The 26,269-nt window shown below is 40.7% G+C and overlaps 2 protein-coding genes across 4 annotated transcripts; one reads left to right on the top strand and one right to left on the bottom strand.

Moving 5' to 3' along the window:
- The first annotated feature begins 133 nt into the window (after positions 1-133).
- LOC307119806 (high affinity immunoglobulin gamma Fc receptor I-like) lies at positions 134-26,133 on the top strand. Of its 2 annotated transcripts, none has more exons than XM_079806359.1 (8): positions 134-829; positions 2,353-2,414; positions 3,097-3,141; positions 3,513-3,731; positions 3,809-4,078; positions 14,538-14,819; positions 21,891-22,133; positions 23,467-26,133. In XM_079806359.1, exons 2-8 carry the CDS (start codon positions 2,390-2,392, stop codon positions 23,601-23,603), a joined length of 1,221 nt encoding a protein of 406 aa, XP_079662485.1. In that variant the 5' UTR covers positions 134-829; positions 2,353-2,389; the 3' UTR covers positions 23,604-26,133. The 2 variants fall into 2 exon arrangements, with proteins under 2 accessions (XP_079662485.1, XP_079662486.1); XM_079806360.1 differs by having other exon boundaries at positions 649-829; positions 21,891-22,130.
- On the bottom strand, positions 15,107-19,056 carry LOC307119808 (uncharacterized protein). Of its 2 annotated transcripts, XM_079806364.1 has the most exons (3): positions 16,747-19,056; positions 16,365-16,508; positions 15,107-15,877 (listed from the first exon to the last, which is right to left on the bottom strand). In XM_079806364.1, the coding sequence occupies exons 1-3, from the start codon at positions 17,296-17,298 to the stop codon at positions 15,869-15,871; spliced, it is 705 nt and encodes a 234-aa protein (XP_079662490.1). In that variant the 5' UTR covers positions 17,299-19,056; the 3' UTR covers positions 15,107-15,868. The 2 variants fall into 2 exon arrangements, with proteins under 2 accessions (XP_079662490.1, XP_079662489.1); XM_079806363.1 differs by lacking the exon at positions 15,107-15,877 and having other exon boundaries at positions 16,108-16,508.
- Positions 26,134-26,269: the final 136 nt, after the last annotated feature.

Raw genomic sequence — 26,269 nt, 5'->3', positions numbered from 1 at the left:
CTGCAAACATATTATGGTATTTTTATGCTTTAGTAGTCAAAAACTTACATACAGCACCTTTAAGCCCTGAAGGTATTTTAAGAGTTGTTTTTTCTGAGTGACATACACAAAAGACCCATAACTCCAAACTTATAGGTTGGTATCATTTGATAGAAAACGTTTTAAATGAAAGAAGAAAAAAAATAGATTTACATTTGGACATTCTCAAGCTGTGTGTCTGCAGACGTCAGTGCTGCACATGTGCTCTAATTTGCACATTTTTCTAATTGACATGCAATAACTCAGGAAGGAAATAAGGTAGGAGGACAATCATTTTTTGGTGAAGTTCCTCTAAATGTAGTGATAGCATAAAGTAATCAAAGTTACAGCATTTTACATGGTAGAAAAAAAGCAAATAACTCAGCACTGTTACAAGAATGTTTCATCATAAGTGACTAGATTATCTTAATTATTCAGAGAGAACCACAGAAATATCACTTCATATGGGATCTGCCTGATTTATATCACACAGAATTAGGCTAAATTGTTTCATCATTCGCTCGATTGAAAGTCTAGAAAGCCAAAAGAAATCCCATTTGACTGAGCTGGTTTTAATTTGTTGGGTTTTACCCAAGTCTTCATCGAGGGACTGAACTGTAACAAACTGGAGACTGTTGGACAAGCTAACTGATCTGCAGGAGGAAGCAAGCGCACTTCTGAGGAAAGAACACCTCTTCCTTTATTTATTCCATGGACGTTTGTGGAGTATCACTGCATCGTAGGGGAGCAGCAGCACGAAGACGCCACTATTTCTTCATCTACGGACTGCACAAGCGGTGGAACATTAAAGGTAGATTGTTTTTGAATTATTATGAAGCTCGAGTTACCACCAAACAGACTTGACAAATTTACACAGCCATTTAAAAAAGTTGTGTGCTGTCCACACTCTAAAAAAGAGAATTATTTGTTATAGTTTATTTATTCATGTTTATAATGTGTGACGATGTGTTAAGTTTGTGTCTATGATGTAGACAAGCTGTAGAAAGCGTTTAATGAAGCATAAAAATAACAGATGAAAGTGAAACTCATGGTTCCTAACTGACTAAAAATAATTGTTGCTTGAACGCGATATTTTGCAAGTTTGAAAAGCATCTTAAAAAGAGAATGATACTGAAAACCCCAGTGCAAAGAGACAAAATAATCCCTATTGTTATTACCCATGAAGAGAGAAAACCATGAAACATGGTTTAAAGCCAAATCGCTGTGGGTAGAGGAAGTTCAAGGAGTGGCTGAAACAAAATTAAGAGAAGCAATCCAGATGGTCAAAGATCTGGCTGCTCTTTGTCTCAAATACAGACAAATCCCATCTGACAAAGTGGGACAGCAACAGCTGTGTGATAGCAACAATCCATTCCAAAGCAAGACAATCATATAAAATCAGTGAGCTTGGAACTCCTAATGCAAAGGGCTCTGGGCAGAGCCGGTCCTCCCTATAGAGGGTGTGCACGTGACACCACCGTCGGCCGGAGTGGCTAAAAGACTGAGAGGCATCGTTGGTTTTCAGTGTGAATGCTGCAAAAAACACACAAAACCAGGCCTGGAGCCAGAGGGGGGTCGGGGGGAGGCTTGTCCACGGACCCCATGGACATCCCTGTGCCCCTCTCCGGACCGAGGGAGACAGACTTCATAATAGCGTGTAATTTCCTCACTCAAACCACAGCCGCCTGCTTCTGCTACTGATTGCTCTTAGAGAGAAAAACTGCTCATAACTGCTGGTCTAGGATCTGTTTTCTTTGTAATAATAGCCAAAAAGAGTTGGCAAAAGTGCATATCTGTATTCAAATCATCAAATGATTCAGTTTCCAATGTGCTTTCGCTTCAGCGAGTAATGTAGCCAATCACAGACATGTTTGTTGATTTCTCGAACGTAATGGCCAATCACAGGTGTTTATGTTAGAATCCACTCACGCTCGAGTGTTTGTCCAGTGCGGAGTTCTGCACATGCGCTAATCCTCTCTAAGTGTGGATATTATGTAAATAAGAGATTCATTGTGTCATCAGCTTCACTGATTAATATACGGTAACAGAACTGTATGACGTTCATTGAATGAGTGACAGCTTTTAGTGATTATAAAGGGAGGCCACTTTGTGCGCTCTCTCTAGGCGATATTAAAAAAAATTATTTATAGGCCTATAATATATTCAGAATTTACTTTTGTTTTCCATTCTTGACAAGCGGCCGCATATTGTGCCACCCCTCAGAACAGAACTTCAGCTTCATTTCAAGGAATCGTGTTTTTGGACTGTTTTGAAATTGTAAACACCTGAAATATTGATTTATTGTTGAAGTCCACTTCCTCTCCACTTCCCCAGATTTCTCTATCAGACAGCTGGACAGCGCGTCGTGGACATGAGGTCTCTGCTGACACTGTCAGGTAAAAACACAAGAGTTAATGCAGCATCATATTGTCTGATTCTGTTGATATTTGCTACATTCATGTTGAAGTTTAATTCAAACCATCCAGTTTGCAGTTTTCACGTAACAGAAGAGGCAAATTATTTAATGAGCTTTGTTTGTCTGGTTAACATATTCACATTAAATGATAATAAATGTTGAGAATTATTAGCCTGACAAGCCAGACCCACACTAATTGTTTGCACTAATTTGGACATTTTGTTACACAGATTTGCATTACACAACCATTTATTACAAAGATATTTTGAAAAGCCCCAGGAGGGGGCTCGTGATTGGGGGAACCTGAACTTTTCCTGGTCGGCCAATCGCCAAAACCCCCCCCCCACGCCCCAATCGGCACAAACACCAGGAAAATAGCCTTCATTTGACTGCAATTACAGAATGGCCAGAAAGCGGACTATCTGGAATGTTTATATGGTCGTCAGTGCATAGGACACTACATATGATGTTGGTTTTAATAAGATTTTCCCAATAAATAGGCAAGAATAAACCTGGTGTCCACATTGATTACTGTTCATTCCGACAACAAAGCACTTGAATGCAACAAACTCGTAATCACGACTTCTAAAGTGGGAATTTCTGATAGCATGTGAAGGCAGCATAAGTCCAGAAATAATCAGATTCATCTTTTTATCTCACAGTGTTGTTGGCTCTCATAAGAGAAGACAACGGGCAAAAACCAACAGGTAAATACACACATTTTCTTTGTGCATAAGACCAGAGCAGCTGAAATAAGACCAGTGCCTAAATATAAGCAGATCAGCGAAAATGAAAAGTTATATTATAACTTTTTAAATAAAGCACAAAAAAAAACTAAATTTAATTCATTCTGACATTGTCATCCTGGAATATGGCCATGATGTGTCTTTTACATGGTTGTTTGGTGCTACACACTCCATCAATGAGGGTTAGAAGAACTGTTGCCAAACATATAACATGCTAGAAACAATTACTGCAATAATGAGACATTATGTATGTACAATAATGTATTTCACAATAATCAGATCACCTGGCGTTACAGAAGACGTGTCTCTTGTGTCTGTTTTCCTTCTCTCAGTGTCTCTGCTGCCGAAGTTCCCAGATGTGTTTGTTGGAGATGACATCACTCTGATCTGTAATGGAGGGGGTGAACCGATACAATGGTTCATTAATGGAGATCAACAATCACATAATACATCTTTAATGCTTCTAACATCAGTGACATCCAAAAACAACGGGATGTATCGATGTGAGCGGGCCGGATCGAAGAGCGACCCGTACACACTCACTGTCCTGGGTATGAACACGACACTAAACATTCCCTCACGATCATCTGCTCCTCCTGCTGTTCATCATAATCTCTCTCTCTCTCAGAGCTGGAGCCTCACGCTCAGCTCTCTCCATCTGTAGGTGGCACTGTGGTGAGTAAAGGTGGAGGAAGAAACATGGAGCTGCAGGTGGAGGATGATCTGAAGGGCTGGAAGTGTTATGTGTTGCGGGGAGAGAGCGGCTCCAGACTACAACTCACTCGTGTTGAGGAGAACAAAGCTGTTATGTATGCAGAATTGATGGAGGCAAAAAGAGCCACTTTCTGGTGCAAGAAGGACACACAACGAAGCAACGCAGTGACGCTGAAAATGACAGGTGACGCCTTCCTCCTTTTCCTGTTGTATTTCAGATCACCTGTGTAGTTAAAGGGACAATTCAAACCAAACTGTCATTATTAACTCTTTCATGTAGTTCCATACCTGTATGACTTTCTTTTTCAGTGGAAAACAAAAGGAGATAGAGGATGTTCTGATTGTTTGTCCATGCAATGAAATTCAATGGGGTCCAAAACAGCACTGAATCCCATCGACTTTCCTTGAAGTTGTCAGCCAGTTCCCATCAGTCTTACATGCCAATAGACATGTTAAGCAAGTGATGTTAAAATATATTGAATTTGAAACTTGTTAGCCGAGGTGAAACTCATATTGTCGGCAAGCTGATACAACCACTGCCACCTTGTGTCGGAGAGTCACAACTACCGATACTTCCTAAAGTCGATGAGCTGCCTCCACAAGGTGTCGGATGGATGGTTGTGTTGTGAACTTCTGTTGTTTCTTGAAGTAGAGACCAGGAGAACTTGGATAGGTTTTTCAGCAAGATTCTTTATTGAGAAAAAACGTGCTGTCTTTCCGCTGAGGTTCCAAGTCTGACTAAAGCCAGTTGAACATTGTATTTTATATACATTTCAAGGGGAGGGATTATACAGCAGGGGAGGAGACACTCTAAATAGGGACACACCCCAAACATTCCTGTCTCATCAGCCGTAATTCAATCAGCATAACAGTGCCAGTCAAATGCATAGATGCTAATCCAATCACTCAGGCAGTATTGCTCTAAACTTGTCATGGTAAATAGTCAGGAAGTGCATAAAGACAAAACACTTAATGTCTCAACCACTTACACAGCCTGACGTAATCTCTTTAGAATTTCCTCAAGTTTACTTCAAAATGTAATGTTTTCAGTTATATTCTATTACATCGGAACCTAGATATAACAATGTATACATTTGTAATCCCACAATTGTTATACAGTTAACCTGAGTTGTAATGTCATTTTCTCCCAGTCAGGCCCAGATAGAGAGGGAATGAGTTAAGTACAAAGTAGGCAATCACTAAAGTCCAAGTCATTTTATTCTGACAGCTGTCTAATCACACGTGCTCCAAATAAAGTTCAAAATAAACAAAAAAAATAAATGGACAAAACATAAAAATAAAACCAGGCATCAGATCTAACCTCGAGGAACAAGCCTCTGACAATGACATGTCACATCAGTGTCAGGGTACTGGGAGTGAGGACCCAGATGCAGAATGAGCAGGGGGTGAAATTTATTAACAATATAGGACGCAGGACAAGAATGATGAAACATGAACAAAGTCCAAACAATAGGAGCAGGACACAATGGGAGAACTGGCTGGTCAGGGTAGAGATAGCAAGGATGTGATGGCCAACGATGGAGACAAGGAAGCGGCTCAGGGAACCAAAATCAACACTAGAGAAATCCAAAAGATAAGGCTAGGGAAAATAAAGCAAAGGACTATAACTAGGCTCTCAATTCTTATTTGTGCATCCTCGTTTCCTTTCCTCGCCTCCTTTCCTCGCGTCTTAGCTCCACCCCTTTAGGATGCGAGGGAAGGATGCAAGGAAAAGACGTGAGGACGGAGGAATTTAATCCAGTGAAATGATATATCCTCGCTCCCTTTAGCGTCACTTCAAAGCGTAAAATAAAAAAAATACTCTACACCACTGGATTTAGTTTGCACATCGGGATTCTTGAAGATTTGAGATAACTATTTATATTGTAATAGTTTCAACCCCTACAAAATACCACATTTGTCCATATTTTATTTAATATTACCAGTTAATAATAACAACTATTTATTCCCAGTTATTAACTGTTGTTAATAGTATTACAGTTTGTTTCTTTCATTTTCTTGTGCTTTGATATGATTCTGCAACTGTGAGTTGTTCTTATTTGACATACATTTGTGTCAATAAACTGTGGCAAGATGTGAAGGGGGAGGAGAATTAATACGTGCCTCACGTTTGGTTGATAAAACACTTCCTCAAAGAATACAACCGTGTATCCTCGCTCATGACTCCTCAGGAAGCCTCCTCACTCCTCGATCCTCGCCTCCTCGCGGTGCAATTAGAGAATTGAGATGTCCTACAAGATGGCTGAGCTCGGACGGTTTCCGGGTCATAGGATGGAGGACGGAGGAGCGAGGAAACGAGGAGGGATATTGAGAAGCACCCTGGGAATAGCTTAGCTAGACACGGCATAAAACAAATGCACACAACGAACCAGCAAGGACAAGAGGGAAAGGAGCTCAATATAAAGGGAAGAGCACATGAGGATCAGGTGAGCACAATTAAGCAAACAAGGACTAAACAAGGGAGCAGGCACGTGCAGAGGGGGGGGGGCTTTGGGTGCTCGAGCCCCAGCCCTTTTTCAAAATGAATCAAAAGTGCCCCTTCTCAGACAAATATCAATGATAATATCGTGGTCAATAAAATTAAATAAATGTGATTATTATAACATGACAATGTATACAGTAGTAACGAACGGCTCAAAAGTCGGACAATTTCTGTTGAGGCGTTACCATAACGCGTTGCTATGGGTCGCGTGCGTTTTGATTGACAGCTGACTTTCCACTGTTCGGAAGCGGCTCTCGAGCCAAATATGGTCCTTTCAGGGAGTGTGTGGCCCAATATTTTTTTTTTCATCCATAATCAGAGCTAATGTGTTGATTTAATTACAAATCTATATATTATATATTTTAAAGTATTACGCAATTCACCAATGCCCGTTTGTCATGTAAATACACCAACCAATCGTGATCTGGCAAAGCAAGTTCAAATTCCATTGGGCGATGTGAAGTGGAGCGGTAATTTTCTGTTCTTATTCATAAATCGGTTGAAAATTACATGGACAGACGAACTAACGTTTGTGGAACGATTTCCTGCGGTTTGTCTCCTTTTATAAATTGCATCACTGACAAAATGGATTTTAACTGACAACAAACAAATCCCTGCACAAACCACAGCAGCAGCAGCAAAAGTCGCATTAATGGTAAGTGTTAAATTCACTTGTATTTATGTATATTGATACACCGTTTACTATTTCATGAAACTATCAAAGTTAACAAAAACCAAGTGCCACCGGCACCTACAGGCCTATTATGTGAAGTGTAGGCTGGCGAAATGGTTACGTGAAAGGACTTTATTATATTACCATTTTTGAATATTATGCAGCATTATGAAAGTCTCTTATGTTCATCAAGCCTGCATTTATTTGATAAAAAAACAGCAATATTGTGAAATATTATTAAAATAATGGTTTTCTATTTTAAAATAATTTAAAATATAATTTATTCCTGTGATCACAGCTGGATTTTCAGCATCATTACTCCACTCTTCAATGTCACATGATCATTCAGAAATCATTCTAATATGAGGATTTAATGTCAATGATGGAAACTGTGATACTCTTTTCAAAATTCTTTGATTAATAAAAAGTTAAAAAGAACATAATGTAATAAAATTTCACAATATCAGGCTACTGTTTTTTTCTGTATTTTTGATTAAATAAATGCAGGCTTGATGAGCATAAGGAGATATATATATATATATATATATATATATATATATATATATATATATATATATATATATATATATATATATATATATTTACATATTGCCCCTTTTTTACATTTGAGCCCCTGCCCCTGAAGAACTCTCTGCAGGCCCTGCAAGGGGGTGTGGTAAAGGCAAAACAAGGAGGTGGGACAAGAGGAGCACATGGCCAACACAAACAAAGACAGAGCCATGTGGTCATACACAAGACAAACAAAGAAACATTGAACAGAGACAAGACAGACAAGGCTGTCAGGGCAGGACCCTGACAATCAGACATTCACATATTACAGCATTTTGGCTTCACAATCTTCAGCTCTCAGACCCCCCCTCCCCAGACCCAGACACACACACACACACACACACACACACACACACACACACTCTGGCTTGTATATGCAATCTTCCTGCCAAACACTAGCGGATCATACCAACTATAGACCTTTCTCACAAATTTCGTATTTGCGACCGGAAATACGCAATCATCGTGATAATCTTCTTCCTCCCAGGCAGGGCTACATGTAAACAAATGGTGCAAGCAACGAGCAAGTGTGATTGTAGCTTACCGGGCTGTTCTTGTTATTCCCTAAAGCAGCCATATCTGTCGTTTCATTCCTTCCCTGTTGATGGTGGAGTTTGACGGAAATGGATTCAGGCTATCCAGCGGGATGAAGGACCAAACTTTCCTGCTCGTGTCCTACAAGCCTTTCAACGCAAAGCGGCTTATGACGCACCTCTGTGGGGAAATATAAAACAAATATTTTTTTTCAACTAATATTTAACTTATATATATTATTAACCATTATTAACTGAAATCTATTTAAATGTTTCTCAGGCTGTAGTATTGTTTCACTGACGGAACTACTAAAATAAACATGCATGCTTAAATGGACGTTGCCTCGTGAGTCGTGTATATATTTTTTATTTTCAAAATGTATATTTAATATATATAAAATTCACTTCTGCAAAATGCCTCCATACATATTGTGAATTTATTTTGTTTTAAAACATAACGTGATGTTAATCAACATTATTTTTATTATTGTAAACATATAGATTGGGAACAGTCATTATAGATTGTCTTTTAAAATAAAAACATATCTATAATTTTATTAAAAGTATTATGTTGTATGTTAAAAAATAGAATTGTGCACACTGCGTGATGTTTAAACTATTTTGAACTGTAGCCAAAGTACGGACAAACAAGATTATCTTGGTCAAGGAAGACGTGTCATGTAACGCTGGTTCTTTATGAGACTTATGTAAATATGCCTAATTGTTCATTTCCATCAAATGTAATTATTTGGCAAATCCGTTAGCGAAGTTGTGTAGAATCGCTGATCCATTTTCTCTTGGCCGGGTATACTTTTCTGATGTGTTGACGCTTGACAGGAACTCCGTTTACGCAACGATTGCGTATTTCCGAAAGAAAGGTCAATAGGGGACGGTTAACACCCATAACATAGAATACACATTTAGCTCCGCACCAGTGCTATCACACTGTCTCTATACACTTATCAAATCTAAATATACAAAGGCCACAATCTTGTTTACACAATAATTAAATCTGAATGTAATGGTCAAGTAATTTCTGAATCCTTCAATCAGGTCCTCCTCAGAAATGACAAACAATATCTTCCCAATCTAAATGGTTTCCATGAACAGCCATGAGAGCAAATGGATTTTTTTTGCTTTGCATTGCGTGAGGCTGCATCCTAGTCATGTCTAAAAGCTGATATGTGACAAAGTGTACAGCAAACAAGCTAAAAAACACAGAAATAAGTTTTTATAAGCTGCCGACCCAAAAAAAAACCGAGGTAGTAAAACAGCTTCAGCAGGAAGAATGGGTAAATTTTGGGATCCTGACACTCAGTATGCCTATGTGTGCAGTAAACATTTTGTCACTGTTAAGTCAAATATCCAAATGTCAGGTTTATATGTTATATTTCCTGTCGCTGATTACGTTCCCCTGTAGTGGGTGTACTTGTAATATGTTGTTGTAATATAACGTGTCGCGCTCTGTCTCAATGGCCTGTATCCACTTTTTTGTCCTTAAACGCTCGTTTTTTTTGGGTCAACAGCTTATAAAAACTTCTGGGTTTTTGGTTGTGGGTTTTGTTTAGCTTGTTTGCTGTACACTTTGTCACATATCCGCTTTTAGACATTGTTCTGTTTTTTTGTTATAAGTCCGAAATGACAAGGAGGCCGCTTCACGCAATACAAAGTCAATGGAGAGCGTTCGATTGTTTCCCCCCCCCGGTGGGCGTGGCCTTCAGATTAGGATGTGTGTCGCTCTGTCTCTATAGGTTGATGAGTCTGGAACTGGAAATTGAAGGTGTGATGTTGAATGTTGTTAGTGCCTATGCTCCACAAGTAGGTTGTAAGCAAGAGGAGAAAGACATATTCTGGAGTGAGTTGGAGGAAGTGATGCAGACTGTTCCCAGAAGTGAGAGAGTGGTGATAGGGGCAGATTTCAATGGACATGTTGGTGAAGGGAATAGTGGGGACGAGGAAGTGATGGGCAGGTTTGGTCTTCAGGAAAGGAACCCAGAAGGACAGAGGTTGGTAGACTTTGCTAAAAGTACGGAGATGGCTGTGGTGAACACGTACTTTCAGAAGAGGCAGGAAGACAGGGTGACAAATAAGAGTGGTGGCAGGAGCATACAGGTGGACTATAGTTTATGTAGACGCTGTAATCTGATGGAGATTAGCGATTGTAAAGTAGTGGTAGGTGAGAGTGTAGCTAGACAGCATAGGATCGGGGTGTGTAAGATGACTCTGGTGGTGAGGAAGATGAAAAGAGCAAAGGCAGAGCAGAAGACAAAGTGGTGGAAGCTGGAAAAGGAAGAGTGCTGTGTGATTTTCTGGGAGGAGTTGAGACAAGCTTTAGGTGGTCAGGAGGTGCTTCCAGATGACTGGACTGCTACAGCCAAAGTGATCACGGAGACAGGTAGGAAGGTGCTAGGTGTGTCATCTGGAAGTAGGAAAGAATGAGACTTGGAATGAGGAAGTCCAGGAGAGTATCCAGAGGAAGAGGTTAGCTAGGAAGAAGTGGGACAGTGAGAGGACGGAGGATAGTAGACAGGAATATAGGGCGATGCAGCGTGAGGTTAAGATAGAGGTGGCAAAGGCCAAACAGAAAGCTTATGAGGACATGTATGCAAGGTTAGAAATTAAGGAAGGTGAGAGGGATGTGTATCGGTTGGCGAGGGAGAGTGATAGAGATGGAAAGGATGTGCAGCAGGTTAGAGGGATTAAAGATAGAGATGGAAATGTGTTGACAGGTGACAGCAGGGTGAGGGAAAGATGGAAGGAGTACTTTGAGGAACTGATGAATGAGGAAAATGACAGGGAGAGAAGAGTTGTAGAGGCAAATATTGTTGAGCAGTAAGTAGAAAGGATTAGCAAGGGTGAAGTTAGGAGAGCTTTGAAGAGGATGAAGAGAGGAAAGGCAGTTGGTCCTAATGACATACCAGTGGAGGTATGGAAGTGTCTAGGAGAGATGGCAGTAGAGTTTTTAACTAGGTTGTGCAACAAGGTCTTAGAGAGTGAGAGGATGCCTGAGGAATGGAGGAGAAGTGTTTTGGTGCCGATTTTTAAGAACAAGGGAGATGTGCAGAGTTGTGGAAGCTACAGAGGTATTAAGCTGATGAGCCATACAATAAAGTTGTGGGGAAGAGTAGTGGAAGCAAGGCAAAGGGGAGAATGTGAGCAGCAGTATGGTTTCATGCCAAGAAAGAGCACCACAGATGCATTATTTGCTTTGAGAAAGTTTATGGAGAAGTACAGAGAGGGTCAGAAAGAGCTGCATTGTGTCTTTGTAGATTTAGAGAAAGCATATGACAGGTTGCCAAGAGAGGAGCTGTGGTATTGTATGAGGAGGTCTGGAAGGCAGAGAAGCATGTTAAGAGTAGTGAAAGATATATATGAGAGCAGTAGGACAGTGGTAAGGTGTGCCTTAGGTGAGAAAGAGGACTTCATGGTGAAGGTGGGACTGCATCAAGGATCGGCTCTGAGCCCCTTCTTGTTTGCGGTGATGATGGACAGGCTGACAGATGAGGTCAGACAGGAATCTCCATGGACTATGATGTTTGCGGATGACATTGTGATCTGTAGTGAGATTAGGGAGCAGGTGGAGGAAAGTCTTGAGAGGTGGAGGTTTGCTCTGGAGAGAGGAGGAATGAAGGTTAGTTGCAGCAAGACAGAATACATGCGTGTGAATGAGAGGGAACCAAGTGGAACAGTGAGGTTACAGGGAGAAGAGGTAAAGAAGGTGCAGGATTTTAAGTACTTAGGGTCAACAGTCCAGAGCAATGGGGAGTGAGGAAAAGAGGCGAAGAAGCGTGTGCAGGTAGGTTGGAATGGGTGGAGAAAAGTGTCAGGTCTGTTGTGTGATAAAAGAGTACCAGCAAGAATGAAAGGAAAGGTGTACAGGACAGTAGTGAGACCAGCGATGTTGAATGGTTTGGAGACAGTTGAACTGAGGAAAAGACAGGAGGAAGAGCTAGAGGTAGCAGAGCTGAAGATGTTGAGGTTCTCTTTGGGAGTGACGAGGATGGATAGGATCAGGAATGAGTACATCAGAGGGACAGCACATGTGAGATGTTTTGTAGACCAGGTTGAGATGGTTTGGACATGTTCAGAGGAGGGAGAGTGAATATATTGCTAAAAGGATGCTGAGGTTAGAGCTGCCAGGCAGGAGGTCAAGAGGAAGACCAAAGAGGAGGTTTATGGATGTAGTGAAGGAGGACATGAAGGTAGTCAGTCTGAGAGAAGAGGATGCAGGGGATAGGGCTAGATGGAGGCAGAGGATTCGCTGTGGCGATCCCTGAAGGGAACGCCCGAAAGGAAAAGAAGAAGAAGAAGATGATGATGTCATCAGTATATTTTGGTCTGTTTTCCTGGAACAAAAAGACTGTACATTTAAATCTGTATAGCTGCTAAAAGTTTGTCTTAATTTACTCTCATTCTAGAAAGCATTTGACTGTAAAGAAATTTGAATACACCTCGTAGTGCATATCAATATACAGGTGTTGGTTTTCCTGCTGGACATCACTGCCTGACGCACCTCATCCAGTGCCTTTTGATCTGGTGTACCGTGACACCACACTGAACACTTCCGTGAGCCTGAACGGGTCATCAGCTGGGGACCACCACTCATCGACGTTTCGCTCCTTTAACCCCAGTACGTCTCGTGGTGGCGGAGCGATGGCAGGGATCTCTCCCTGCCGTTGCCCTAGGTGTTTGTCCCCCAACACTTCTCCTTCCTCCTTAGCCACAGCCAGAAACTGCCTTTCTCTGCCTCCTCTGCCAACTCTTTCATTGCTTTCCGATGTCTCGCTCCTGTACATCCCATGTCGCGAAGTAGGCGAGCAGATGAGGAACCTACAAAGCCCCTACACCCCACTTACACAGGGCAGATAAAGGCTTTCCAGCCCGCCTCACTGCACTGTCACCAGATCAGAGTACTTGGCTCGCTTCCGCTCATACACAGCCTCCACACCTCCCTCCCATGGTACAGTGAGTTCCACCAGGAAGACGGTCTTGCAAGCTTCTGACCACATGACGAGGTCTGGCCGCAGGGATGTTTCCACTATCTCCCTGGGGAACTGGAGCTGCTTTCCCAAGTCGACCCTCATGGTCCACTCACTTCCCGATGAGAGGAGCCTTGCTGTATCTCTCTGGCGGGAGGGTATGACACTCTCTCCAGCCCTTGCGAACTGGATGGAATGTTGTCCACGAGCGGAAGGTCTGCTGTTTGCCTCCTTTCTGCATGACTCTACCACCTCTGCCAGCTTCTTCAGTACTTGGTCATGCCGCCACCTATAGCGGCCTTGGGACAATGCTGTCGTGCAGCCCGACAAAATGTGCTGGAGGCTTGTGTTGCTGGTGTTACAAAGGGAACAGATCTCTTCGGCACCAAACCATTGGTGGAGGTTTCGGGGACAAGGCAAGGTGTCATAGGTTGCTCTGATCAGGAAGCTGAGCCTAGCTTGGGGGATCTTCCATAGGTCGGACCATGACATGGACCTGTCAATGAGGCCTTCCCATGCCGTCCAACGTCCTTGCTGGCCCTGGGACACCGCTTTGATGTTAAGGCGTTCGTGCTCAGCTCTTGCCACTTCCGCCACCACCATGGCTTTTCGGTCTTCTTTGGAAGCCTTTGACCAGAACAAGGGAATATCGCCCCTCCCAAGGCCTGCCCGACCCTCCGGGACTCTGCCGACCACCTCGCGGTGCTTCAGCCTGCCGATTGCCATGTCGACCTCTTCTTGGGCTTTCCACTTTCTTTCCGTTCTTATCTGGGTGCCCGCTGCTTTCACCAGCTGGTCAGTGGTTTCCCTCAGCTCCAGCACCAGCCGAGCCTTCTCTTGCTTGTATCCCACGATGATGGATCGCAGTGGTAGTTGTAAAGTGTTTGTAACGAGAGTGAATATATTGCTAAAAGGAGGCTGAGGTTAGAGCTGCCAGGCAGGAGGTCAAGAGGAAGACCAAAGAGGAGGTTTATGGATGTAGTGAAGGAGGACATGAAGGTAGTCAGTCTGAGAGAAGAGGATGCAGGGGATAGGGCTAGATGGGGGCAGATGATTCGCTGTGGCGACCCCTGAAGGGAACGCCCAAAAGGAAAAGAAGAAGAAGAAGAAGAAGAAGATGATTATGTCATCAATATATTTTGGTCTGTTTTCCTGGAACAAAAAGACTGTACATTTAAATCTGTATACCTGCTAAAAGTTTGTCTTAATTTACTCTCATTCTAGAAAGCATTTGACTGGACAGAAATTTGAATACACCTCGTAGTGCAACATCAGTAAATGAATTCAAAGCCATCTTTAATTTGATGGGATCTTTAAATGAAGCATGAGTGTCTTGCAGCAGTGGGTGATGGATGTGCAGTCTGACCTGTCTCTCTGTCTCTCAGAGCTCAAGGTGATGTTGGAGCCTCCGGATGTTCCTGCACTGATGGGGGAGCGTGTGGCTCTCAGGTGTGCAGTCTGGGGTGGAGGGAAAGTGGAAACGGCTGAGTTCTATAGGAATCATGTGCTAATCAAAACCATAAGAGAAGACACATACATCATCGACAAAGCCACACAAGAACATACCGGAGAGTACAGCTGCCACGCCACCTACAGGTACAGCCACATCGGTGCAGATCGTGATCAGGAGGAAGGAGATTCTGATGCCCAGGAGTTAAAAGTTATAGGTAAACACTACTTAAATAACTGCCTTACCTCACCCCTTCATTTATACATGACCACTACTATTGCATGTACTAACACAAAAATAGTACTACAAAATATTTTACCATGGCATTCCTTAACACACTGTATGTAAGGGTACCATGCTGTATATAATCAGGGTACCCCCAGGATCCTCCAAATGAAATTCAATGCCAACTTCGTACTCATTCTGACAGAAGTATGAGGGGAAAATGTCAAATCTGTATAAATTTTGAACCCTAGAAAATAATTATGTACAAGTAGGCTACTTGAATTAATACAACATTTTATTTAAATGATCAGTTATATTTAATACATACGCAACAGCGTAACACATTTGATTTGTAATAAACAAATCGATTTGATCTTGGTGTTGAACACTACAGCCTTCGCAGCTCTGCTGCCTTGGTTGCAATTTTTTCGCCCAGGCTCTCAAGTTCTGTCAACTTCTGCTTGTAGCTTCTTCTCAACGCGTTTGACTTGGCAATTAGCTCTGCCATTTTGCTGCCTTGTTTGCCCTCAGCCTCCTCTGCCATCTTGTCTGCATCCCTCCTCAGATGCTCCGCAACTTCCTGGATGGTCTGTCTTGTCTTTTTTAGCTGCTCCAACTCCTCTTCAATCATTATTCTTCTTTGACTATGTGCTTGAGATTCTTTTTTCTTTTGTTCACTTTCAAGATGCATCCTGTACCTCACCCTTGCTGATGTGACTGAAGACAGGAGCTCTGGTGAGAGGGGCACCTTGGTAACACCCCCATGCATGGACACGTAATCGCACACAACTCTTTGTGCAATGACAGTGTCCTCTTGGATATTACAAGTTTCTACTTGTTTATTGATAGAGAAGCCCCTCTCCACCGTAGCCTGCCCATGGGAGAGGAGCAGAAGGTTTCTGATGAAAGCCCAGAGCTGTGGGTAGGGCTGACTTATATAAGGATGGAGAAACACATCCAGCCTCTTCTCGAGGGGCTTGAAAGACAGGAACTTCTCATTCCTCACCTCCAGGGACAACAATTGTGAAAATTGCTGAATGATCAGATCACCTAAAGAAAGAGTGAAAGAAAAAGCACTCACATCAAATGTACACGTGTTTCTTTTGTAAATTGTATGCCTAACGTCAGGACTTAATCTTATGTACCTGTAGCAACCCCATCTAACTGCTTGTCTTGAAGAAACCTTTTGACTAGACACTTCATCTGGCCCTGACACAATTCTGGACTTGAATACATCACAGCTGGGTTAAGACAAGTCATTTGCCTTACAGTCTGGAATTTCAAAGGGCTCTTCTCTTGAATCTTCTTCACAATTTTGGACAGACCCTCCATGCATTCCTTTCTGAACTGGAGGACAGAAAGCTCCTCAGTGGATCTACTCTGCTGCTGACGTTCCTAAGAATGAATGGGGACTAAATTAAGTAAATAGCTTCCTCTCCCTCCTCTTTCCTTCTATCCAGTGAGGGGCTGAGTAGACGGGTCTAACAACAGGGACACCAGGAGCAGTCTGGTCACACATTATGTATTTCCTAAATACCTTTATTGCAGCTTCAGCTCCAATGCCAATATCAACAGCTCTTAGATGAACCCTGGACTGCATGTCACTAACATCAAGCCGGACCAAATGCTGAGGTGTGGCATCATTGAGAAGTTCTTGTTTGATGAATCGCCTCAGCAAACTCTATGAAAAGACAAAAATATACATATTTGAGAATACAAAATATTTTACAATACAAAATAAGCACTCTGACTTTACAATGTTTCTTTTCTCCAGTATTATTAAATGAGCCTAATTTATCTGACTATTCAAAATATTTGCATTTTCAATTAATTCAGTCTTAGCTGTAGTCTTAGCGTAACTGTGAACGAGAGGAGATTTTAAAATCACTATGACAATAAAATGAGAAGATTCACCTCACCTTCAGCAGTTCAGCCAAGTCATTACCAATGAAAGGCAGCACAGGCTCATTGGTCTGGTATCTGGTGAGGAAAGGTGTTACACTTCGACACACTGCCATGAAAAAGTGAAGCTTTGCCAGAATGAGAGGGTCTTTGGTTGCCGCCGCAATTGTATCATAGGAGGACGTCCCAGGGTTAGGAAGCTTTTTGGTGCTAACAGCCTCAACATACTTCATCATGTCTGGCCAGATGACAAGGGCCCTCTCCACCACAGGGAGGTTCTCGACCCAACGATGACCACAAAAAGGCAAAGCGAAGATTTTGGACTTTGTGAGATTACAGAAATCCTCCCTTCTTGCTGGCACATTGTGAAAAATTGTATGCAGAGCTCTTAGGAACTTCTCCATATGCCAGTCGGTGAATCCACATTTGACAGCATTATGGAGAGTATGCAGGCCACAACTCCCCACCACTGCCAGCTGAGCACCCCCAAAATGCTCTGCATGCTCCTGCTGCAGCATCTCAAAAAAACGCCAATTAACATTGGGTCCATCCATAGACACAGAGACCATCTTCCTCAAGTCAAGGTCACATACACACTCCTAAAAGACATGAAAAGCACATTTTAAACAAAGACATTATATAGCCTACATAATAGCTAGTGTGATGAGTTTTTATAATAATGTTACAATACATTTTTAATGACACAATATGTTTCTACTTTTTAAATAATGTCTGTCATAAATAAATACAATTTATTTTGAAGCAATATTCTCATCAGACTTTACATACTTAAATCTGCATAATTGTGATTTTTACACCAGGGCGTTATTTACTTTTATAAGGACAGTTTTTAAACCTTACTATATATATGCACTCTTTCCTGTCAAATTCTTAGATTTGATCAAATTCAGTTTTAATAATAATGCTGCCGTTATCAATCAAATTAAGTCATTTACACTGCAAAATTGCAACTGTAATAAATAATTTTATGAGATTGATATTTAAACAAATAATATAAAAAAAACAATGATGCCTTTAAACAATAAACCAATAGGTGGCAGCAAGTGACCGTCTTAATAAATGAATCATTGAGTCATTCATTAAAACGGTTTGTTCAAAATGCTGAATCATTCAATAACAAAACACAGCACTTTAGTGTTGCTTTTCTTTTGTAACTATTTTCGTCGTTGAAATAGAACGATAAAATAAATAAAACGATATTGCGTCTAAATTGTAAGTGACTACATATTAGCTAGGCTACTTGTTTATTAAACTATACATTCAATGTAACATTTGCAATCGTGATATTATTGAACAGCTCACTTGCTCGTGTTTTGTTACTTTACTATATCATATATTATTTATAAATAAAAAAACTCAACATTTTTAAAATTCAGAATAAAAACTTACTTTGAAATGTTTGAGCAAGTCCACCGCCGTTGCATGCCCCATGAACTGCGAGCCGAAGTATCGTGACTGGACGTGGTCTTCCACCCAGTAGCGAATATGAAGGTCCAACTGCTTACTTTTCGTCATCTTATTGAGACTCTCGTCAAACATGATCACAAACCCGTTGGACATATTGACATGGTCAGTCAGTTCTTTCGTTATAAAGGGAGCTAATCCGAATTTAGTAATATATGCCGTTTTGTTGCTTCCACACGAGAATGTAGCTGCAACCTCGGAGTCAGGAAACATGATTTTAAAAATCTCTGTAACGTTTTCATTTGAAGTGTAAGAGTGGTGCTCAGAGACTGTTTTAAGGACCCACATCACCTCTGCCCGCAGAGTTGGTGTCGAGCCACAGTACGATAGAATGTTCCTTGGCTGTGGTGGAATTTCTATTGTAGAAATGTCTTCATTATTGATAGTCAGAGCTGTTTCAGTAACCGAAGAGATCTGCGGTGCACAGAACGGGCCAATAGGTGGTTGGCGCTGGCGAGCAGTGCTACACGCGGTGTGTTTGGCACCCTTCATATGGGAGTCCAGGGCCGTAACACCCATTGTCGCTAGCTTAAAAGATTTCCTGCACCAACAGCAATAGGCCTCGCGGTCATTTCCTGGCACAGGTTTGACCCAAACGTAATTCGGATTCCTTGTCCACAGCGGATTAAACCGAAACTTTCCCATTTTAGCCGACAAACTAGGCTAGCTACTATCTTTTTCTGTAATTTACCTCACTTGCCTAGTAACCATAGTAACGGGTGCACGAGCTTTCGCGCTTACTGCTGTGACGTGGAGCGCGAGGTGCACTCAACATTACGCTGCATGAATTTTTAATTATCCCACACTAGTAACAGTTCATTTTGTTACGGTATGAACTTAATCCTAGGAAAAGTAAAAAAATAAAATAAAAAATAAGACCTTTGTAACGAAATCCAAGACTTTGTATACCAAATTCAAGGCTATTAAGACCTTAATTTTAGATTATCAAATTTAAGACTTTTTCAATGCTTTTAAAGAGCACCTATCATGGCATTTAAAATGTTCCAAATATTGTTTTAGAAGTCCCCAACAACAGTTTTGCATGCATGCAATGACAAAAAAGACTTTAGTTTTCTTATAATATGCATTTATTTTTACCTGTTTTGACAGCGATTCTCAAATGATTCCTTTAGTGATTCACTTTTCAAAACTCCGCCTTTACGTGACGCTAATCTGCGGTGATTGGTCCGATGACCCAGTCATTTGTGATTGGTTTAGTCTGTGCAGATATTTTCGGAAACGGAACGCCCATCAAAGTCTTATAGTGACAGTAATTTGTTAATATGTGTCAGGAGTTATGAATATGAAAACCTCATCGGTACCGTTTGATTGTAATATGAGCCTCAGCTGATCTCATTCATAAAAAAACTCCTCTATTCTCCTCACGAAGACTCGCGACGTATCAACATCCCTCAGGGCTTTTAGTTCAAAAGTGTGCAGATGAGGAGACATATTGATAGATTCTCATATGTCTGTGTCAAATTTCTAAACAGAGGAGTATTTTTTATTCAATACTTCCTCAAAATGGGCAGTTATAGCCTAATCATGAGCGATTTTGTCTCTTATGTGTTGTTTTCAATTCATCCTGGCAGCCGGAGGGCGCTCTGTGCACATGTAGTCCATATATGATACAGACAGACGAAGAAGAACCATGTGCCATAATAGAAGTCCATAATAAAAGCTTCCTGAGATCGCGAAACATACATTTGACGACTAATAAACACACAATCGCGACGATGTATGGTTTGTCTTCAAGCCACTTAGTCTTCAAATGCTCATCCTTGGGCAGATGAAAGAAGTTTGCTTTTGAGTGGCACTTCAGAACACAGCGTCTCGTCGCCATGATGTTTTCTAGTTTTCACTGGCGTCTTGGAGCGCAATAAGTGGGCGTATCGTATTCAAATAACTTGACAAGTTGACGTCATCTAGTCAGAGAAAAAGCCTCGGTCTTCTAACGATTCTTAAAAATGACTCCGAGTCGACTCTTACTTTTGAAAGAAAATAACTATATATACGGTGCACTGTCATATTTCAAGCTATCACATGATGTTTTTGTTCACTTAGATCTATGTTACACACTACATGAAAGTTAAATTTCAAAATTCCATGATAGGTGCTCTTTAAGACCCCGCGGGTACCCTGATAATAAAAAATAATACTAAGCTTTTCTAAGGATTATGTTAATAATAATAACAATAATAATAATATAGCTGCAAGCAGCCATTAAGGGGCCAAGCACAAAGAAGGCACAATAAGTCTTGCCTCCATGGCTGGGAGGGTCAGATGAATTGCAACAATGAGCAATTAAAGGCAAATTAAGATGATTTGAGGCAAAATGCTATTAGCAATTTATTTTGTTTTTTTTACTACTGGGTGGCGCTGTCTTGAAACTTTTTGAGTACCTTCAGGGCAGGGTGACGATGGCACACACATAGTTTAGTAATGATACACAAATGCATTTGTAAAATATAGCAAATTACATCATAATACTGTATTGTAGTAGCAATTTCTTGTTTTGTTAAATTATAGCACCACCAATTTTTTGTGATCTCAGAGTGCGCCCAAACATAAGCGTGTCACATTTGGTGAAAATATCTAATTATGTTTAGGAGTTATAGACATTTATGTTTATGAAAAACATTACCCATGCACAACTTTGATTGCATGTTTTTGCCACTTAATATCAAAATTACTTTTTGTCGGCATGGTCTGTAGATGATCTGTGTCAATTTTAAATCGGATCAATGGCCAAGGAGGATTTCGAAAAAAGTATGTTTTTGTGCATGATTAATAAATATTTGTTCCAATAACCTGTATGTGTTTCTTTCTTCTGCTGAACACAAAGGAAGATATTTTGAAGAATGTGGGTAACCAAACAGTTGATGGACCCCACTGACTTCCACAATATGGAGGGGGGAAAAAAAATACATGGAAGTCAATGGGTCCCATCAATTGAGAAGAAAGAAACGCATACAGGTTATTGGAACAACTTGAGGGTGAGTAAAGAATTAAAATATTTTGGATGAACTATCACTTTAAAGTTTGTCGCTCATGTGCATTCAATTTGCACGGACCTTTCGTTGCGCACTGGGTACACGCAGTCATCAGGCATTCACACTTCAGAAGATCTAATAGCTAAATTTGACTAAGTCTGCAAGGTTTGTGAAACTACATTTTTATTAGATATTCAAAGACTTGAATTATATAAATGTGTATTTGCTGAATGCTGACAGTACATGATAAAGTATTATATTGGTTGCATTTATATTACTGATAATGTAAAAGCAAATGCTATAATACTTCGTATACAATTTACTTTTTTTGTTCAACAGTTCTATATAATAACTCACAAATGCGCTTCTAGAAGAATGGTCAATTTCCCATAAACACACTCCTAAACCTTGTGGAAAGCCTTCCCAGAATAATTGAAGCTGTTAGAGCTGCAAAGGGTGGGCCAACTCCACATTAAACCCTACGGATTAAGATTGGGATGTCATACGAGTTCATATGCATGTAAAGGCAGACGTCCCAAAACTTTTGGCAATATAGTGTATCAGCCTTGGCGATATATCGGTCAACCACTTTTTTAACCTTAGCTAATGTTGCTAACTCCATATGCTATCAGTTGAGTTACAGGAACAACCACTGAATGAAGTCATATTTGTGTGTGACACAGGTGGACCTCCTGCTACTACAGTGAATTCAACGTCTCCTAATAGTCTGCGGTGTTCCTGCAGTCACTGTCCTGTCGACTGCACGTCCTACCGCTGGTATCACACACCCAATAACTCATTTGTACGCCAAACACTAGCTGAAAACACAGAGGATATTACCGTAGAGGAAGTAGGACGGTACAGCTGCCGGAAGGACTGTGGGAAAGGTTTCTCCCGTTTCAGCAACATTTACATCTACAATGGAGGTACTCAAACACACACACACACACACACACACACACACACACACGCTACTTAGACTTCATGTCCATGAGCCAGTGTTATTTCGGTATAATTAATATTCTGTTACAGTTTTTATTAATATTTTTAAATATTTTTATTTTATATTTTCTTTTGTCATTTCAATTTTAAAGTTTTAGTAATTAAGTTAATTATTCAGGGTTTTTTAAATGTCTGAATTGATTCAATTTTAGTACTTCAACTGAAACAAAGAAGCGTTGCTTTGGCATAATTAGTAACTAATTGAAATAAATTTGATAAGTAATTTAATTAAATTTAATGTAATTTATTTTATTTCAGCTAACATTTAGTTTATTTTAAAGGCTCAATGTACAATTTTTAGATTAAAATATCCCAAAACCACTAGAGCAATGTTATATATTGTGTTGACCTGTGTAGTTAAATTATCCCAAATGTTTCCAAGAATGTTTAAATAAGCAATTTTAAACAGGACTCGTGTCCGTGCATCGCCTATCAATGACATCATACCCGTGTTACCCTCGATTTTGTAGAAACCATGGAAACACCAGACACTTTAATATCTGATGTGTTTTATTAGACAGGAGAGCAACTGTTTGGATCATTGATGGACAGAAACTGATCATTGTTCTCCAGGTCAACACAGTTAGTCTTATTGTTTAAATCTGGTGTTCTTGATTTACCGCACAGAGGAGGCTACCATGTTTTATCGCCTAATATCGATCTCTTACTGCAGTGCGCCAAGTGAGCGCAAAGTGTAGCATTATAACATAACTTTAACACACTCATATGTGTGTAATATGATAAAACAACGCTGCGTCCCCCCACACACACATGACCGGAAGAAGCGGAAGCATGGCAGAATAAAATCGTCTGTGGCAGAATAAAAGCTCCGCGAAATCCAGGCGTCATCAAGCCACGCCTTTGTTTTGAATAAGCGACCTCTAAAAATGACACATTGTGGTTTTAATTAACAATTTTAAAATAAACATTTAGTTTCTTTTAAGTAACAATTTTTTATGGTTTTAGTTTAACGATAATAACCAGCCAAAAAAAAACATTTGTTTGCTATTGTAAGATGAGGGACGAGTTTAAATTATTTTCTGTGGTAATCAACAGCAGAAACGGTTCTCAAAGTGTTGGCTACACCCAAGTTTCAGGGCAAAAAACACATGCACACAGAACTGCATGAACACTTACGCTTTCCGTGCATTTACATGTTGACTGTACTGATAATGAACTACAGTCACTTACAATTCTTATTATTCTTATTGTACAATACAATCACTCTACAATTCTCATCCTCTCTCTTTCTCGTAGAACAACCAGAGTCAAAGTCTTTATATGTGGCCATCATGGTGGCTGCTATTCTGATGTTTGTCGTGGTGTTGACCGTGGTGGTGATGTGCAGAAGATGTGGAGGAAGCCGTTTTCAAGTAGTGAAATGTCGTTCATGAATGTTCATTATGTGTTGACTGCGCATGCGCAACATCCCATATGTTCTGTACAGAAAACAGAATTGATTAGTTAATCTCTTGTATCGGGTTTGAGTCATTCGTTCATCGGGTGGGGGGGTATATATATATATATATATGCCACGTATACGTATATATACATATATATATATATGTTCACCATCACCCGAAAGGTATATTTTTTTTAACCTAGTTTTTTTGTAATCCTAAAGGTGTCTAGCAAAAGGAATTGTGATGTTCCCTACGCAAATGATTGTCTCATATGTGACTTTTTTGTATCATCTTTTGTGTCCGTGCTTGATTTTCGCTGTGAAAAATGAAAACTTTCAATCTACATAGAATACATTCTACAAACACAATCCACTCCATTTTCTCTTCACCTTTGCATGAGGAATTGATAGATATGAGGATTGTCATCATTAGATGATGTATGGTGTATAACAACTCAAATAAACACCAAAAAATGTATTTTAAAAAATGGTGACATTGGATCACTGGAACTCCTCCCCTATATGGTCCCTATTGATATATGTTTTCTAACTTTTGAATTTTTACAGTCTGTAAGATATCTAATAAATAAATGTTGAATAGGTGTCTGATAAACATATTCCCCACTTCAAAATATTGTGCCATGTTTTTAATTTAGATTTGAATCAATTTGAAACTCGAAAGTCAATAACACTGAAGGCCATCAGAAAGTCCAGACTTAGCAAGCCCAAAATACAAAAAAAAAGCTGTTTGGAGAAATCTAGTGCCACACGGTATCAGTGCCGGCCCATCTTCCCACCTTCTCTACTAACAGCAAACATTGATGACAATCTGGGAAACGGAAAATGATTGATGATAATCTGGGAAATTAAAATTGATGCAAACTAATCATCCTCAAAAAAGAGAAGGGAGATTTCGATGGTGAGTCTGAAAAATATACTCCTCTACCAAGTTTGAAGCTGCCTTGAAGACATTAGGGAAAAAGAAAGTCAACACTCTTATACTATAATAGCTAATTGGCTCGTTGGTGATCATTGCTAATCATGTCAAAGAAAATGATAGTGAGTCTGAAGTTCAATCCTGCTACAAAGAAATCCAAGAGAGATGATGGTGTCTAAAATCAAAAGACCATGGTCCTGAAAATGTTATTATACATGTACATGGCTTTGAGCATGCAGATTTCACACCACTTAGTAAAATGAAAGGGTCTGCTACTGACAAGCTGGCTCTGCTACACAGCATTCGTGATAGACATCTCCAAGAAGCTCTTGATTCGCCGTTTCGCATGGATGACGTCTGTAATCTCATTCTAGAGAGTCTTGTAGGAGCCAATTTAGAAACAACTGGCTATCATCGAGCCTGCTACCAAAAGGCTACAAAGAACCAGGGACGCTTACAGGAAAGACCTACTGTGACATCTCAGCAAGCTTCAACATCACGCTCACCATGTAAATGCTGGTCCTCCTCAGCTAAGCAGCTGTTCCCCCCAGAGTGTATCTTCTGTGGAAAGCTGGAAGTGAAAGTATTGGGAAAGACTGAACGATGCATCAAGTTCCCAGTATATAAGGCTAAGGACGGAGCATTGAAGGAGCCTACATGGAAACAGATTACGCCTCAAGCCTTAGAACTTGGACTTCACCGTGAGGACCTTTTTGCGAGAGAAGTAAATTACCATCAGTCATGTCGCAAGTCATTCTACCTGCAAGTCGCAAGTCATTCAATAAGCAAAGCATATCACATCCCGAGGTAAAGCCCTAGCTACCAACCCTGTCAGTGAAGCAGAGCAGACTACCATGTCAGATGTCATTAATGCTGTGCTTGATGTTATTCAAGATCAAGTGATAAGACCGAGATTGTGCGAGGCTTGCATCACTGCGTCTTGTCTACACCCAAGAGTTGTAGAGAAATGGCTTCCCCAATCCCGAGTGCAGAAGTGAAAAACTGAAGAGAAAACGTGAGAAGCATGAGGGGATTGGCATTTCTATGGTCACAGCAGATTTGAAGGGTTGTATCACCCATAGCTTGATATTCAGTGCTAGCTTATCAAGAACTTGATGAAAACTTATCAAGTTTGAGCCAATCAAGAAGCTGAAGCTGAAGACTATGGATGCCTCAAACAAAACAGTCAAGCTTCCATGCCTTGATGAACCTTCCACCAACGTTCGAGGGAATTTGTCTCCAGTCCCTTGACCATATGGTGGCTAAGAAGCATTTTGTCTTCTCAACGGACTCCTACCATGATGATTCTGTCAAAGCTCAGGAGAGATTGCGTCATGCAGTCAATAATCCGACTGTAACGTATATGTTGCGAGACACTGAACAGGGAGGCGGCCAGTGAAAAAAGAACGAACGACTCGAACGAGAAGACTCGAGAGATGAACTAATCAATTCTGTTTCCGGACGCATGTATTACATATGAGGCTGTCACGGCCCAGATCAGACATGATGACCGAACTAACGGCTCATACCCGAAGACACGAGAGGTGAACTAAACTTTTCAGGGAACAGACTTGATTAAATTTGAAGTGACAAAAGAAAGAACAATTTGGATCGGGAGGTGAGGTGAACTAACATACATAGCCTGAAGACCCAGCTTAAGCAATTCATTCATCTTTTCTCAAACTTTTCTCAAAGTTTGGCCATGGCTGCTTTAGCTTATA

The sequence above is a fragment of the Gobio gobio genome (assembly GCF_949357685.1).
Source record: "Gobio gobio genome assembly, chromosome: 23".
In the NCBI taxonomy this organism is placed as follows: Eukaryota; Metazoa; Chordata; class Actinopteri; order Cypriniformes; family Gobionidae; genus Gobio; species Gobio gobio.
This window is presented reverse-complemented; position numbering and strand designations above follow the sequence as displayed.

Coding starts and splice junctions, on each gene's coding strand:
- LOC307119808 (XM_079806363.1), bottom strand. CDS start 17,298: ATGGTCTCTGTGTCTATGGATGGACCCAATGTTAATTGGCGTTTTTTT. Junction 16,509..16,746: donor ACTTGGCTGAACTGCTGAAG/GTGAGGTGAATC, acceptor GTCTTTTCATAG/AGTTTGCTGAGGCGATTCAT.
- LOC307119806 (XM_079806359.1), top strand. CDS start 2,390: ATGAGGTCTCTGCTGACACTGTCAG. Junction 2,415..3,096: donor GTCTCTGCTGACACTGTCAG/GTAAAAACACAA, acceptor TTTATCTCACAG/TGTTGTTGGCTCTCATAAGA. Junction 3,732..3,808: donor GTACACACTCACTGTCCTGG/GTATGAACACGA, acceptor TCTCTCTCTCAG/AGCTGGAGCCTCACGCTCAG.